Consider the following 18,155-nt stretch of genomic DNA (forward strand, 5'->3'; position numbering starts at 1 on the left):
ATGCCGCGAATGGCGGAGCATTGTTTCAATGTAAAATGGGGGGATAGGTTCCAGCTGGTTCGTCATTTGTGAGGGAAATTCAAAAATTCCCTGAAAAACCGTGAATATGCAAGCAAAAAATCATGAATACGCCCATGAAGAAAATGTTTATACGTGAAGAATAGGGCTGCAAATGTCGAAGAGGGTCGCATTTTATAAACCACAAATACGTGAGATCTGCAAATAGTGAATCCACGAATAGTGGGTTCCAACAATACTAATAACTGTGTGTGTGTGTGTGTGTGTGTGTGTGTGTGTGTGTGTGTGTGTGTGTGTGTGTGTGTGTGTGTGTGTGTGTGTGTGTGTGTGTGTGTGTCAGCAGGTGTCCTCCATAACTCCAAAACTATGAAACCGAACAGCCTGACACTTTGCATGCATCGTAACTCTAAGGGCATGCGTGTGTGAAAATTGGGTGTTTGGGTTCATTTTCACTCCTTTTGAAGATAATTAATGGCCTTATTTAATTGTCCTTTAAAAGGCATCATCCTTTGTCAGCCCCTGAGTCAGCCCTCTGTCAGCTTGCCGGGGTCTAAATTTTCCAGTTTCTTTGGCCTGCTCAACAATGCCTTGACTTGGAACAGGCCACAATGATTTCTCAATAAAATTGTCATGAATTTTTTTCACTCTCCTCACTCATATCATTGAATGGTCTGATCATTATACATACAAATTGCTGGATACATCATAATGCTTACAAATGCCCAGAGACACCGGTGTTCATGGCTTGATTTCATTTCGGCATGCGAAAAACTCTCGACTCTCTCAACATGAGCCAAATTTCAAAATTTAAACCGCAGCATCAGCAGCAGTTCCAACTGCTAAAAAAAATTGTTCATTTGGCCAATTCTGACATTGTTTGACATTCGGGGCATTTCCGGGTGATGCTTGTCATAATTGATCGCTAATCGCTTGCCAAGCCAGCGTTGTCATATTAAACACCTTCCAGAGACATCCGGAGATATCCATAGTGTCAAATAATGTGTAGATTGGACAAATTAACACTTTTTTTGAGCAGTCTGAACTGCTGCTGAGGTCAATTCTGAAATTTACATTTTGGAATTTGCTTCAGGTTAAGAGATTATCGTATTTCAGCGAAAATGCTTATAAACGTCCGGAGAGTTGTAGTCGCATATTATTTGATACTCCGGATAGTGGACATCTCAGGACATGTTTGGATGATGGTTGTCTCCGGATGTGTGTGGACGGTGTTTGTCTCCAGACATGTCTGGGCAGTGATTATCTCCGGGCGGTGTTTGTCTCCGGATTTGGCCGGGTAGTGTTTGTCTCCAGATGGTGTTTGTCTTTCGACGTGTCAGGGAGGTGTTTAACCCTGGGCAGTGTTTGTCTCTGGATGTGCCGGGCCGGTGTTTATCTCCAGGCGGTGTTTATCTCCAGGCGGTGTTTATATTATGACTGGCAGAAAACTTATTTCAGACGTTATTTTGTCTCCATTTTCACTGTTATTCTATGCAGTATCATTTTGATTAGACGATATGAATCGTAATTAACGCTCCACCACATGTCTGCCTTCCTATCCCCTCATGTCACGCGTACCTCCTCCAACACCTCCTCCCATCTCCATCCCTATACAACTTTCTGGACATGAATAAGCATTTTAGCTGAAATGCAATAAGCTCTAGAATCTCTTTACCTGAAATGAATTTCAAAATTTAAACTGCGGAATTGAACTTGGCAGCAGTTCCGACTGCCAACAAAGTGTTCATTTGTTCAATTCACACATCGTTTGACACTATGGACGTCTACGGTCATTTCCTGATGGTACTTAGTATGATCAGCCAGCCGTTCCTTATCACCCATCTTGTTCGAGTACTTGATTGAGTGCTTAATAGTGGTGGGCAGAATTGAATGCAAAGTACACCTTCCAAAAAAATGCTCCTTCTCCTCCCCAACCATGGAATCAAAAGGAATCAAGTGGTGAACCGGACTTGACATCAATTTCGAGAAATCCTTACTTCATAGAAAGAAGCGTTTTGGGGGGGGGGTGGATTTTTTTCTTTCCTTTTGGGCATATTCCAGTTACAAGTGGCCTGGTAACATATTAGTTGAAATGCAACACACCCCTGGGGTGTCCCATTTGCAATATAGCAGCAAAAGCATGTCACTTGCAAACTAAACACACCCCAAAGGTGTGTACCTTTCAAATGAAGAGCAAGGTATTTCGAATTGGCCAGTGTGCTGATTGCTTTGCTGATAGATGGGTAGGCAATACAACAAATTATAATGTTTTGACATGTCGTTCAAAACGTCCAGAGGTGCAGTTTGGAACTTTTTGGGGGAGGTTAAAGAAGACAGTCCAAAAGTTGCACACTCACATTGTTCAATCGACATTGCTCGTCACTGTAGTGATAGACTTTGTGATGGTTCAATAGACATTGCGGAAAACCAAACACCAGAGGGGGGAGAGAGAGGGGGGTGAGGGGAGAGGCGGGGAGGGGGAGAGAGAGAGAGAGAGAGAGAGAGAGAGAGAGAGAGAGAGAGAGAGAGAGAGAGAGAGAGAGAGAGAGAGAGAGAGAGAGAATATGCGGATTCAAAGAAACAAAGTCTGCAACAGCAACAAGTTCGCTTTCGCAATCGACGGTTGAAAGCACTTTCACCCCATTATGCAGCCTTCCCTTCCCTCCCCTCACGCTGTCTTCCATTCCCTTCCCCTCATGCTGCCTTCCTTTCCCCTCTCATCATGCTGCCTTCCCTTACTCTTACTTCACACTGTCACACCTTCCCCCACCCCTCCTCTCTCTTTTTCCCTCCCCCCCCCCATATCTATCTCTCTCTCTCTCTCTCTCTCTCTCTCTCTCTCTCTCTCTCTCTCTCTCTCTCTCTCTCTCTCTCTCTCTCTCTCTCTCTCTCTCTCTCTCTCTCTCTCTCTCTCTCTCTCTCTCTCTCTCTCTCTCTCTCTCTCTCTCTCTCTCTCTCTCTCTCCCATGTTTTTCTCCCACCCACCTCTCTTGGTATTCCCATTAGCAAAGTGATGGATGGTATTTGATATATATATATATATATATATATATATATATATATATAATAACATATATATATATAATAACATATATATCATTATATAGATATAAACTGACATGTATCCGCTCGCTACACACACCTCACCACACCTCGCTGGACCTCCTGCAATAATACAGGCTATATTTAACCAAAGCGCTTGTAATTAAATTCTTCCTTGTCACACACCCAACATATCCACCAAGCTTCATCCAAATCCGTTCACAACTTTTTGAGATATTGTGCTATATATAAGTTTAGCCCTATCTCTCAATGGTGAAGAATGACTTAAAAAATTAACGGATCCAGATCCGGATGAGGATCTTCACCAAAATTGAAACAATTCTTCGTTGTCACACACCTAACATGTCCACCAAGTTTTGTCCGAATATGTCCAAGTTTTGAGATATCCTGCACACAAACAAACGAACAAACAGACAGACAAACAGGGTGAAAACATAACCTCCATCCACCTTCAGTGGTGGAGGTAATGAAGGATAACACACTTTTATTTGAGAGAATTAGAGTTGCATGTTAGCGACATTGCACTTTCCTGACACAGATATCACAACCAACAGTACATCTGCACTATTTAAAGTATGCATTTGTTATTTATGCCTGGTGTTGGCTTAATGATTGGGGTTGGTGAGCTTGGGATCCGAGTTGGGATCCTAGGATCCTGAGTTCAAATCCCACTCAGTTATTGAATTAATACCAGGTGGGGTTAACTCGACCTGTCATCCTTCTGACGTTGACAAAATGAGTGCCAGCTTGCTGGTATACTGTGTCGGAGTGGCAACCCATCCAGGATTGTGCCCAATAGCCAAGGAGACTGCTTGGGCAGCACGAACACTCTGCAAAGAGTATGGTTCCAATGGATGGATGGTTGGATTTGTTATTTACTTTGAAGAAGTGTTTTGAAGAACAACTTCAGCCTTCCTCTGCAACTTGCATTTTCATGGACAGAAGAAAGTTACATAAACCCGATGAAAATTAATTATTGCTGTTATGATGCTCACCATATGTTGCACAAACTTGAGTGTAACATGCACATCTGCCATGGTTGTGAAGAGGATACATTATTGCTGAAACATATTGTTGCGGCCATGGAAATTGGCACTACACCATGAAGGTCCTCAGGTCAGTTATACCGATAAGTATATGTGTAGTTAGATTTCCCCACCGTTGTTTACAGGGAATTTCCGTGTTTCCAGGGCTGTGATCCTTTGAGTTAGTCGTTTTTCTTTTCTCTATCATTATTTTGGACCAAGCATCCCCCAACAACCAGATCGCCACCACCAACACCATCCCCAAACCACCACAACAAACCCCCACCACCTTCGCCTTTCTCCCTCCACTACCATCAACAAACACCACCCGCAAACAAGAAGTCGCCTTCGTCCCAGAGTCAACACCGAAGTCGCGCTGTCCAAAGCCCGTTCGGTGATTTTTACCACGTCCAGACATGATTTGAACAGAGAAATAGAACACGTTACCGAACGTCATGCCAATGAGTGTGAATGGGATCCTTTTGAAGGAGAAGTCGGATCAGGAATCATACACGCCCACTTTTCATCCATCCAATGGCTGAACTTCAGGCGGTGTAGCCCCAGCTCCAAACACGATGTGATCCTCAAATTTGCATATGAACTCCTTCACGGACAGACTCGATGCATTGCACGCATCGGTTTGGCGGGACAGAAGCCCCAGCGAAACCCGCATACACCCATCGGCTGATCAGGCGAAACGAAGCTGCGTGGCGGACGGACTCGATGCATTACACGCATCGGTTTGGTGGGACAAAAGCCCGGGCGAAACACTCACACACACATCGCCTCAGCTGGAATGAAACCGCGCGGTCGGGGCTAAACACCACCATCAGCTCGAAGGGGTAAAGCTGAAGCTGACAGGCCGAGGCTTTGGTGATTCCTACCACGTCAGCTTTGCCGGGGTCAGGGGTCACGCTGACAGGGCAAGGCCCTGGTTATTTCAACCAGGTACGCTTTCCAGAGGTCGAAGGTCATAGGTCGGCGGTTGGATTTTTCCACTCCCCCAGCCTATATAACGGCGAGCACAACGGAGCTCGCAGCAGACGGGGGATGGTCGATGGAGAGGAAGCATCTTCGGAACGAAGCTCAGGTCGAAGTTGAGTGGCGAGGAGGGCGAGTGGAGCAGGGATGCGGAGAAGGACTCAGATGCAAGCCAGAGGGCTGAGTGGGGACCACCGCCGGAGAAGGGGCATTGTGGAGGCCACAGCCAGGAGTTTTGCCGGAGCCAGTGCGGTCCAGAGAGCCAACTCGCTGAAGGGAGCGGCAGCAGTTCCCCTCTCCCAAACCGAGCTTTGCGCTGAGAGAGCGCCGATAACCCCCGTCTCGCCAGGAGGGCATCAACATTGCTAAAAGAGCCTCAACAATCCTCCCCATACCGGGCATCAACAACCCTCCCCATACCGGGCATCAACAATCCCCCCCCCCAATCCGCGCTGAGAGAGTGCTGGGAACCCCGTCTGTTTCCCTCCCCAACCGTAGTGCTGACTATGAAACACGTGCCTGCGCGGACAACGTCGGAGAGAGCTCACCGGCCATGCCAGGGGCACGAAGTCAGGCGTGGTTACGCTGACATTGCAGCTTGCCCGCCATCGCGCCACGAGGGCGCGGGTAAAACCCTTCGGTCTCGTGGACCTGGCCGCTCATCGAGGTTCCTCGTACATTTGGTCCACGGACCTGTCTGTCACCCTTGTCTTTGAGGGTGGCTTTTCTTTGCTTTTGTGTAAGTGCATGTGGTGGCGCCGTCTTGTAAAGTAAACCTGTTTACGTAAATGTGTGAATAAATATTCAGTTGTAACTCTTCAATTGCTTTCACTGTGTTACTGTTCTTACGTGCATGATTTACTGTATGGCTGTAAATACATGCCTTGTCTGAATGTGAAATAAATGTGCTTGTTGAACTGTTCCCCGTTTCGTTGCGTCCTTTCTCTTGTTTGAAAGTTCCATCTTGCATCACGGAAGGAATTGGTAGAAGGGTGTAAGCACCCAGTAAATAGAATCACATCTGTAGGGGTCGGCGATAACACTGCTCGGTTGTCACTGAAGTACGGAACGGACCGCTTAAACGGTTCATGTTCTAGGCCGGCCAGCGGCGAGGTACGATCGCCCCGTTAACTACTCGCACAGGTACTTAGGTAGGTCGAGTTTGGCGAACAACCCTATCCTGCACGAGTGGGCAATTGGCACGATCGTGGTGAGGTTAAACCCCCACCCCTGACTGGCTCCTGGCGGTAGTTCCAGGAGGGTCACGACTGAATTGTCCATTCCGGTGGGCGACGCGGTCGCGATTCGAGTTATGTGGCCGATCGCATGCTGGGCGGACCGAAATTCGCAACAATATTTTGAATTTAAAGATTAGGAAGTAAATCGTTTTCTTCACGTTAAAATTCAATTTACTCTTGAAAAAAGTTTTTCATTAGTTGCATTATTTAAGACCATAGTTTCAGCAAAACAGTTGAACTGCTTGGTTCTCTCTACTTCCATGAACATTGCAGTAAAATGAGCAAAATGCCACAATCGGGAAAGACGAGGGGCATTTTGCCCCACCTCACTCAACTTGCCATCAATATTATACTCATTAATTTTCCAAAGTTGTGTAATTGTTGGTGTGGTCTTCATAAACCAATCTTGGAGTCCAATGTGAATGTAATATGTAAATGTGCTGAGTATTCCTTAATCTTCAAGAGCTTACAAACACTTCCTGGTGATGTTGTATGACCAGTGTAACCAGCCTGGACTGCAGTGGACAGTCTGATAGTGAAGACAATGAGGTTCCAGGTCGTGCTGGACGTAGTAGTGTGGGACCCAGAACCACCCCAAGGTTCTCTGCATCCATGCCATTATCTGCACTTTGGTCATGCACACTGCACACAGCACGAATTTTTTTGAATAAGGAGCAAGGCATTTGCAAACTGGACAATAGATAAGATATGGCAGAGCAATTAAAAGATCACATGGTAAAGCAAAGACCAACCGGTAAAGATGTGCTGCAAAGAAACGCAGAGTCTCGCGGTTCAGTGGTGGAAGCTGAGAGACAAGATTCCGCAGACGAGTAATAATTTTGGATTCCTCTACACTGTCAGCTTTAACCAACTCTGATACCTCCTCATTGTCTGATTCTGGAACTGTTGACACATCCTTAGTTTCTATTTTAGTGACTTCTGAAGCTTCAAGAATCTTGTCTTCCGTAACTGCTGCCTCTCGACTCCCCTCGGCTCCAGATAATGCCTTGTTTCCTTCATTTTCTGATCCATTTCCACTCTGCTCCTTCATGCTGTCTTTTGCCAATTTAATGAAGTCCTGATAGAGGTCAAAGGTGAAAATTGGCTCTGGCAACTGCCACCGGAGGATGGGGAGGGGTAGTTGAGAAGAAGTGGCAATGTTAAGTAAGTTGGAAAATGATGCCATTTTAAGAGAAACCTGAAGTACACTTGTACATGTATACACAAAATGGACAGACAGATACAAATAGATGAAAATACCTGTCTGAGGAACAACTTGAGGACATTGCAAACATCATGTGGAGGAGCTTGGGAGAGCTCCACGGACTGGGCTCCACTCTCAAATGCTTGGCACAGTCGCTCAACTCTGGCCTTGCTTCCACTCAGGCGGTAAATACCCTGAACATGTGAAGGTACAAGGAAATATAAGAAACTTTAACACCCCCAGGCCATTTGGCCTGCCATGCCTGCACTACATCAAAACCAGGGTGTAGAGTGAAGACGGTTGGCGAGTGGTGAATGAGTAAAACAGAAACAGCATCTTGAACGTTTTGACAAGACTCTCACACAGACATCACAATCACGACACATGTTTACTTTCACCCTTAAATAACTCAGCAATCCACCAGTCCTGACAATTTCCATGGACAGTACGTTATTGCAAATGCTTTTAGATATCTAATAGTCAAGGATGTCAGGGATTTATTGGTTCAGATTCTTCCAAAAGCAACAAATTTGGCCCATATGTTGCCTATACCATACTTTTTCGATGTTAGACGGGTGCCAAGATGGGCGCCCCATGGGGCCACCATATTGGCGAAATCCAATTATGGCCGCCATCCGGGTTCGAGGTCAATCGTAGTTAAAAAAAATCAAAAGGGCTAGAATCATGAATAATGCCACTTTTTAGGGGTTTTTGGGATCAGGGAAGATGATTCTGATCTCATTTTGATTATTTCAGGTCATGGTCACCCCATTTTGGGTTCAAAGGTCAAAGATCAAAAGTGGTACTACTAAAAATTCAACAAAAATTATTCAGGAACAATTTTTATTAAAATACTTCGGGAATAACATCTGCTGACAAAACGCCGCTATGTACGCACAGGACATATCCGTGGAACTCAAACAGTGAGAAGTTGCCCTGAGCTTTACTATCTATATTATCCACATCGTGGGTGGTGAAGACCTTGAGACAGCTGTTGGTGGGTACCACCACCCCATCCTGAGCATGGCGAGCACACATCGCACATGCAACATCTCACTTCACTTCCATGACGCGATTGTACGATACCGAGATACCCTATTCTTGGTCAATCCCAATCTGTTTTTGTCCCGTGCATGTCCGTGCAGCTTGAGGCAACGATACAGGGGGAAGGAGGTTTCTCGCTCCTTGTTGTGCCGTACCGCAGATGTCTTAACTGCATGGTGCGTACCCTTACTGGTATTGTAGATGAGCAGTTGTGAGATGTTGCATGCGATCTTCTCCCGCACATCCAGATTGGCATCACCACCGATCTTCTCACGCCCACGAAGAGCTGACAGGGCCCGGAGAACTACGTTGAAGAAACTCCTCATCTCCTTGTTGATTGGAGCCATGAGGCAGTAAAGGGGGAAGGAGCCGTCGAAAGGCTCCTGACTCAGTAGACAAAACTTGTGCATCATCACCGCAGCCCGCATGAACGTAAGTGCATCCTCTTGACCAATCTGAGACCTATATGTCTTGGCCAGCTCATCAACCACCTTCATTTTGTGAGATATGTAAATATCCTTCCTGCCTTCATTCCCCTTAGAAAACTCAGCCCATTCAGGTTGGAGGTCGAAAAGGTGATCCTTGTATCGAGTTGTGTGTGGCAATTTTTTGTCTCGGCATGAGTGACCTTGATCACTCATAACCTTTTGATACATCTCACGTAGCTCTGAGAGCTTAAATACAGTGGTGTCCGAATGTTCGATCAGGACTACAATTTGGGCGCAGATGATGGGATCAAAGGGCGGAGGTGCAGGACCCACCGATTCTAGTCGCTCGGCAGCGTGAGCGGAGTCTCGCAAACGTACATAACACTGATGGTGACAATAGGCATCAGAAGCATGTGCATCAGACACTACGGAAACCAGGCTGCCAAGTAAATGAAAGTTTTTGTTCGTCTTCACCCAATTCTTTAGATTGGCATCTACGACATCGGTTACTACCTTGTGGAGGTTAGCCTGGTCCTCCCCCTCACAGATTACACAACACTTGACATTGGCTGGAGGCTGAAATTCCCCAGATGACCTGATTTTTTGGGGACTATTCTGAGAGTCGGCTTCTTTATCGAGCTTCTCTCTCGCCCGTTTGACACGAGAACTACTACAATTACTCCTGCAAGTTTTGTGATACGTAGCCTTATGCGATTTAAGAGTTGTTGCAATACCTGAGACATCATTCAACTGACTAATTGTGACATTGATACCAGAAGGAAGATTATTGGCATTGATAGCATTGAAGTCTTTGAGATCTCTCTCAATTGATACAAGTCCCTCCTCCTTAGGAGTTTGCAAGGCTTCTCCAGTTTTGTCCGAATGACAAAGACAACATCTAATTGTCTTTATTCCAATTCATAATTTCGGTAGAGGACATAGTTCGACACTCATATTATGTCGGCTCGTTGTCGCGATGAACTTTCGTCTCGTCATCACCGCGACACGATAGCAGGCTGAGTCACAGGTTCCGGATCCACTCCTGAACACGCAAGAACAAGGATAGGATAGTCTCGTGAGATAGGGTAGACATCACAGCTCCGAATGGCATCATGCACCACCGGCGCTGCTGGACACGTCGACGCTCACAGACTTGGTATTATCTTACAAATGAAACAAAAAGTTTATGACATTACGAGTCAAAATTAAAACCTTTCAAAATTAAAAACATTCAAGTCTTATTATCTAAATGATTAATGGGTGATTTTGATTGATAACCCAGGTAGGCCATAGAGACCGTAAGCAGGCCATTTTTGAAATGACGCCCCCAAAACGCCAGGTTTGACCCCAAAATGACCTTTAGGGTGACCTTGAGGGGTGACCTTGGCATTGAAATAAAATCAGAATCAGATTCCCCGACCCCAAAAACCCCTAAAAGTGGTATTATTCATGATTCTAGCCCTTTTGGTTTTTTTAACTATGATTGACCTCTAACCCGGATGGCGGCCATAATTGGATTTCGCCAATATTGCGGCCCCGGCGGGGGGGGGCGCCCGTTTTGGGGCCCATCTAAAATCGAAAAAGTATGGCATGGGTGACATATGGGCCAAATTTGGTGCTTTTGGAAGAATCTGAACCAAACAGTCCCTCTAATGCCCTAACATCCCTGACTATAAAGAATTATACTTTGAATCTGTCTTCTGTTTCTGCTGTCATGACATTCCCAGGGAGTCCATTCATGCATTAACTACACTCTGTGAGAAGGACCCCTGCCTTACTATCATCCAATGTCTCCTCTTCTTTACTCCAAGACTGTGGCCCCTGCTCCTATCACTATGCATTCCGTTGAAAAAAATCTTCTGCACTTATTTTGTCTGTACACTTCTTCTTATCAAAATTTTCAAGTGTTTGTGTGTTTGTTTGTGTATTTGTGCGTTTAATTGTGCATTTGTACTTTATTCTTTCACAGCTGAACCATAGCAACTCATGGCCCCAAACTTTGGGTGTCGACACTTCAGAATCTGGGCAAGGATAAGCTGCCGCATAATGGCCTTGACATCTGTTTTGAGGCCACTGACGGCCTCTATAAAGTGTATATTGGAACATGGAGTCAGGCAGTGCTGCTGCCGGCCTGCAGGCAAAAGTAACCACCATGAAGCCAATAACTCAAGAGCTTTTCAATGTCCAATGCATCCCACAATCATTGCTGGGAAAAGCTCACCCAGCCAGGCAGCACCAGGTACCCCCTGCTAGTTATCAATAAACATGTCTGTCAGATTCCCTCATCATCCCTCCGTTGATATGTATAAAGTCCTGGAGCTCTATATAACTTTATCAAGTGAGCAAGAGAATCAGTCTTCAGTCTAATCACTGTACACTGAACCTCCTCTGTGGTAGCGATATCCTTCCTCAGATGTAGCGACTAAAACTGCACACAATATTCAAGGTGAGACATCAAGAAATACCAGAGCAGTGTTTACACTACTTCTTTTGATTGATAATTTACCGAATTGTAAATACAACCTAAAATCTTATTAGCTTTGCCTAGAACTGCCTGATAAATCTTAGTTATTCAGGGTGTATAGTACGTCATTATTCCGAAATTTTAATATGAGTAATGAGCACTCCGATAGACCCTGTGGTTCTGGATCATCCTCCAGCGAACATCAACGATCACATGGTCAATCTCCTTTGCCACAGAACCAGCATTGGAATGCCAAGTCCAGCGATAAGGCTGAGGTCGCTGAAACGATGAATCTGCCACCCTAAGTCCATGACTTCTTGCAAAGTCAAGAAGCTCAATTATCATGGGAGTCAGCTTATTGGACACAGCTTCAGCAACTCCTTGGGCATGGTAACCATCAGAGTGACTAGAGCAATAGTAGGTGTAACCATCCGCCATGATTTTGCCATTATCCAGTCTCCAAATCTCAGAGAGTGCAAAACTGATGTTCAAACGCTTGAGCTCAGATGATAACAGAGATAGGTGATCATCCTCCCTTGGGGATAGGAAATTCCAGGCACCCACCCGAAGGGACCGCCTCAGGTTGACCCAAGGAAACCGTCAAAATGACAAGGGAAAATAAAAAATGACGAGAAAAACGTGAAAAAGCACGAATCCGCCTGTAAAAAACCATGAATACGCCTGTGAAAAACCACGAATACGCCTGTAAAAAACCACGAATAGGCCTGTGAAAAACCACGAATACGCCTGTGAAAAACCATGAATACGCCTGTAAAAAACCACGAATAGGCCTGTGAAAAACCACGAATACGCCTGTGAAAAACCGTGAATACGCCTGTGAAAAACCGTGAATACGCCTGTGAAAAACCACGAATACGCCTATAAAAACCCATGAATACGCCTGTAAAAAAACCACGAATACGCCTATAAAAAACCGTGAATACGCCTGTGAAAAACCATGAATACGCCTATAAAAAACCATGAATACGCCTGTAAAAAACCACGAACACGCTTGTAAAAAACCATGAATACGCCTGCAAAAAACCACGAACACGCTTGTAAAAAACCATGAATACGCCTGTGAAAAACCACGAATACGCCTGTAAAAAACCGTGAATACGCCTGTGAAAAACCACAAATACGCCTGTAAAAAACCACGAATACGCCTATAAAAACCCATGAATACGCCTGTAAAAAACCACGAATACGCCTGTAAAAAACCGTGAATACGCCTGTGAAAAACCACGAATACGCCTGTAAAAAAACCGTGAATACGCCTGTGAAAAACCACAAATACGCCTGTAAAAAACCACGAATACGCCTGTAAAAAACCACAAATATGCCTGTAAAAAAACACGAATACGCCTGTGAAAAACCACGAATATGCCTGTAAAAAACCATGAATACGCCTGTAAAAAACCATGAATACACCTGTGAAAAACCACGAATACGCCTGTAAAAAACCACGAATAGGCCTGTGAAAAACCATGAATACGCCTGTAAAAAACCGTGAATACGCCTGTGAAAAACCGTGAATACGCCTGTGAAAAACCACGAATACGCCTATAAAAACCCATGAATACACCTGTAAAAAACCACGAATACGCCTATAAAAAACCGTGAATACGCCTGTGAAAAACCATGAATACGCCTGTAAAAAACCATGAATACACCTGTAAAAAACCACGAATACGCCTGTAAAAAACCACGAATACGCCTGTAAAAAACCATGAATACGCCTGTGAAAAACCACGAATACGCCTGTGAAAAACCATGAATACGCCTGTAAAAAAAACACGAATATGCCTGTGAAAAACCATGAATATGCTCTGTAAAAAACCATGAATACGCCTGTAAAAAACCACGAATACGCCTGTGAAAAACCATGAATACGCCTGTGAAAAACCACGAATATGCCTGTGAAAAACCAGAAATACGCCTGTGAAAAACCGTGAATACGCCTGTGAAAAACCAGAAATACGCCTGTGAAAAACCGTGAATACGCCTGTGAAAAACCACGAATCCGCCTGTAAAAAACCGTGAATACGCCTGTGAAAAACCGTGAATACGCCTGTGAAAAACCAAAAATATGCCTGTAAAAAACCGTGAATACGCCTGTAAAAAACCGTAAATACGCCTGTAAAAAACCACGAATCCGCCTGTAAAAAACCGTGAATACGCCTGTGAAAAACCGTGAATACGCCTGTGAAAAACCGTGAATATGCCTGTGAAAAACCAGAAATATGCCTGTAAAAAACCGTGAATACGCCTGTGAAAAACCGTGAATACGCCTGTGAAAAACCAGAAATACGCCTGCAAAAAACCGTGAATACGCCTGTGAAAAACCAGAAATACGCCTGTGAAAAACCGTGAATACGCCTGTGAAAAACCACGAATCCGCCTGTAAAAAACCGTGAATACGCCTGTGAAAAACCGTGAATACGCCTGTGAAAAACCAAAAATATGCCTGTAAAAAACCGTGAATACGCCTGTAAAAAACCGTAAATACGCCTGTAAAAAACCACGAATCCGCCTGTAAAAAACCGTGAATACGCCTGTGAAAAACCGTGAATACGCCTGTGAAAAACCGTGAATATGCCTGTGAAAAACCAGAAATATGCCTGTAAAAAACCGTGAATACGCCTGTGAAAAACCGTGAATACGCCTGTGAAAAACCAGAAATACGCCTGCAAAAAACCATGAATACGCCTGTGAAAAACCAGAAATACGCTTGTAAAAAACCGTGAATACGCCTGTGAAAAATCATGAATACGCCTGTAAAAACCGTGAATACACCTGTGAAAAACAGTGAATACGCCTGTAAAAACCCATGAATATGCCTGTAAAAACCCAGGAATACTCCTGTAAAAACCCATGAATACGCCTGTAAAAACCCATGAATACGCCTGTAAAAACCACGAATATGCCTATAAAAACCTATGAATACGCCTGTAAAAAACCACGAATACGCCTGTAAAAACCCATGAATACACCTGTAAAAACCACGAATATGCCTATAAAAACCCATGAATACGCCTATAAAAAACCGTGAATACGCCTGTAAAAACCCATGTATATGCCTGTAAAAACCCATGAATACGCCTGTAAAAAAAAACCATGAATACGCCCGCAAAAAACCACAAATACGCCTGTAAAAACCCATGAATACGCCTGTAAAAACCCATGAATACGCCTGTAAAAAACCATGAATATGCCTGTAAAAACCCATCAATCCGCCTGCAAAAAACCACGAATACGCCTGTGAAAATCCACGAATACGCCAGTAAAAAACCGTGAATATGCCTGTGAAAATCCACGAATACGCCGGTAAAAAACCGTGAATACGCCTGTAAAAAAAACCACGAAAACGCCGGTAAAAAAACCGTGAATACACCTGTGAAAAACCGTGAATACGTCTGTAAAAAACCACGAAAACGCCTGTAAAAAACCGTGAATACGCCTGTGAAAAACCATGAATACGCCTGTAAAAAACCATGAATATGCCAGTGAAAAACCGCAAAAAAAAACAAACACGAATACGCCAGTGAGAATGTGAAAAGACTGTGAATACACGAAGCAAAAGGCCGTGGATGTAAAAGCAGGTCACATTTTATCAACCAGGAACAGACGGGGTCCACGAATAACGAATCCGCCAATAGCGAGGTCCGACAGTTCTGTATTATCTTATATTATGTTGTAATGAGTATAACCTTGTATAATATGAGTATCTAATGATATGCATTTCTAAAATCACCTGGAGAGGTTTCAGGGAAAATGTGTACTAATTTGATCTCAGGTCAGACAGAATTATTAAATTAGCTTCGTGTCTCATATCATTAGAATGTGTGATTTCAGGTAATGGAAATATAGAACTAGAATTAATCTCCATAGTGATACTGTGTTTTATGGATAATTTGGACATTCTGTCTCTTCTACTCCAACTTGAAATGTTATCCAAGTAACCTTCAGGTTCAGAGCTCTGGATTCAATTTCAGCCACACACACGGAGATGAGAAATGGTGGCATTGGTGAACCAGGTAGACTTGAGTTTGTAGCACCAGGGGAAGCAAGGTGGGTAGGCGAGGCAGATGGATGAGGTGGCCCAGGTAATAAAGGACGTCCAAAAAGCTGCAGACGCCCCCCCACGGGGCGACCACCACATCGCAGAGCCAATGTCTGCAGGCAGCGCCGGTGGCATGCCAGAAAGCACTGTGTGTTTTTAGAGAAAATAGTTGGACATAATTATATATCTTGCAATGGAGCCATTATTGCACTGTTCAGAAATTAAGTAGTATTCTTCAGAATTTAGACCAGACTTACATCCTGACACTCAGTTCCTTGGAGATAGACAAAATTATCACATTCACGACAGCGGGCAGGGACTCGCAGCGGACGCATCCGGTGAGTAAGGGCCGCTCGTGACCGACTGGGAAGACCTGCAACAGAAAATCCACACAACACGCTCAGTGTATTTTATTGTGAAAACATATATTCTGAGGAATTACTGGTTAATGAGTATGTGAAAGGTCAGGCCTTTATGAACAGCTTCAATGATTTAATGTGACCGATGATTGGGTGTCAAGAGAGATGTTATCCCATGTTTCTTTGGTGGCAACACTCGTGGCTTGTGATTCCAATTTGTTGCTGCAGACTAATGAAATGCTGAGATTAATGAAAGGCATTCCACATCATGTACAAGAACAATAGTTTTTCTGAGTTAGTGTTGAAAAAATGTGTTATTACATGATCCAATCCCAGAATCGTGATCATTTTGTTTCACCAGTCATGTGATAAAATCTGTCAGAAATAGATGAATAAAAATGCTAACTTTAAAAGCTCGTGTTGGGCAAACATAAGTGGAACAATTTTGTTTTGTTTAACAATAATTTGATGTTTTAAATATAGCATATCTTAAGGAATTCAAACCATACCCAACAGGTTGATTCGAGTTTACACATTTCTGATACAAAAGTTGAAATATGGTAAAGACTAAAAAGGGAGCCTGGTGGTGGCTCAATAGTTAAGGTAGCTGGCTTAAGATATCAAGGTCCGGGTTGCACTATGCATAACACCAGGTGGGTTGATTCAGCCCATCATTCTTCCGAGGCCGTGAAAAATGAGTACCAGCTCTGGGGGGGGGGGAACCGAACCATTCGAGTATCCTATGTTGGAGTGGCGACCCATCCAGGATTGTGCCCTGAGCCAATGAAACTGCCTCAGCAGCCCTATTTACATGATGGCGTGAAAGGAGTGGTTATGATTAAATACTAAAACAAAATGCCTCTTAAACTCAGGAGGAGGACTGAGCAAGTAATTTTGTACCTTGCCTATTGGAACAATATTATATAGAAGTATAAGGTGTGCAAAAGAAGCCAAACAGCATATTGGCCTGATCGGGTAACGAGATCAGATTCGTATAGGTACGTGGAACTACTTCAAAGTCATTGCTGTTATTTGCAAAAAGGTGGCACGCATTTGATTATTTACACCACAAAGCAACTACATACCATAATTCCACATACCATTCAGAAGCTTTGAGTGTTGTGGGTGGGGTTGCAGGGGGGGAGGGGGACCAAAGCAATTCCAGGTAATGAAGTCTCACAATGAGTGGATAGGGAATCCAAAAATCACATGGCATAGGCTAAATTAACAGATGAGATACATTTCCACATTTTGTTGCCTTATAGCCTGGAATTAAATTGCATTAAATCAGACTTTTCCACCATAATTCACACATTGGAACCCACAACTTCCAAGTGAAAAACAAATTCTACAAATTTTAGAAAATTAATTAAAAATACAAACTAGAATATCTTGGTTGGATAAGTGTCCACCCCACTTACAATAGCAATTTAAATTAGCTCAGGTGTAACCAATCACCTTCAAAATCACACATCAAGTTAATTGGCCTCCGCCTGTGTTAAATTGTCGTGATTCTTATTATTACAGAACAAAATCAGCTGTTCCTGCAGGTTTCCTCTGCTGGGTAGTGTATTTCACAGCAAAGACTCAACCATGAGCCCCAAGGAGCTTTCAAAAGACCTCCGGGATAAAGTTATGGAAAGCTATAGATCAGGGTATGGGAATAAAAATATTTCAAAGGCCTTGGATATTCCTTGGAGCACAGTCAAGACAATAATTAAGAAGTGGAAGGGGTATGGTACCACCAAAAGCCTGTCTAGATCAGGCCATCCCTCCAAACTGGATGACCAAGCAAGGTGGAGACTGATTAGAGAGGCCACCAAGAGGTCTATTGGAGAGGCCACCAAGAGGCAACTTTGAAAGAGCTACATGCCTTTATGGCAAAGACTGATCAGTGTGTGCATGTGACAACAATATCCCAAGTCCTCCACAAGTCTGGCCTATATGGTAGGGTGGCAAGAGGGAAGCCAGTACTCAAAAAGGCTCACCTTGAGTTCCATTTCAGGGAAGCAAAAACCACTCTGGAGATTCTGAAGCCATGTGGCAAAACGTTTTGTGGACTGCCGAAACCAAGATGAAATGTTTTGGCCTCAATGCAAAATGTTACATTTGGCACAAACCCAACACAGCACATGGCTCGTGGACTTCCTCTCCTGTCGCAGTCACCGCGTGACACTTCTCTTTCTCTCTCTCATCTCCACTTCCCATCGAGGCTGGAATTCCCCAAGGTCGTGTTCTTGGCCCTGTGCTTTTTGTGGTTCTCATCAATGA

General features: G+C 44.0%; 1 protein-coding gene across 4 annotated transcripts in view; it reads right to left on the reverse strand.

The window, feature by feature from the left end:
* Positions 1 to 18,155, reverse strand: part of LOC147008509 (rho GTPase-activating protein 45-like) — a 108,439-nt gene that overhangs the window by 21,716 nt on the left and 68,568 nt on the right. For all 4 annotated transcript variants that reach the window (XR_015053300.1, XM_085864152.1, XM_085864151.1 and 1 more), the window contains 5 exons: positions 15,783 to 15,898; positions 15,426 to 15,671; positions 7,583 to 7,720; positions 7,075 to 7,436; positions 6,793 to 6,964 (listed from right to left, as the gene is read on the reverse strand). Coding sequence is in view for 3 of the 4 variants with exons in the window: in XM_085864152.1 (XP_085720278.1) it covers positions 6,793 to 6,964; positions 7,075 to 7,436; positions 7,583 to 7,720; positions 15,426 to 15,671; positions 15,783 to 15,898 (1,034 nt within the window). In the remaining variant the exon portion in view is untranslated. The remainder of the gene's footprint in view (positions 1 to 6,792; positions 6,965 to 7,074; positions 7,437 to 7,582; positions 7,721 to 15,425; positions 15,672 to 15,782; positions 15,899 to 18,155) is intronic.

This window comes from Eptatretus burgeri, chromosome 18, assembly GCF_056783735.1.
Source record: "Eptatretus burgeri isolate ZD-2024b chromosome 18, Ebu_testis_v1, whole genome shotgun sequence".
Lineage (NCBI taxonomy): Eukaryota > Metazoa > Chordata > Myxini > Myxiniformes > Myxinidae > Eptatretus > Eptatretus burgeri.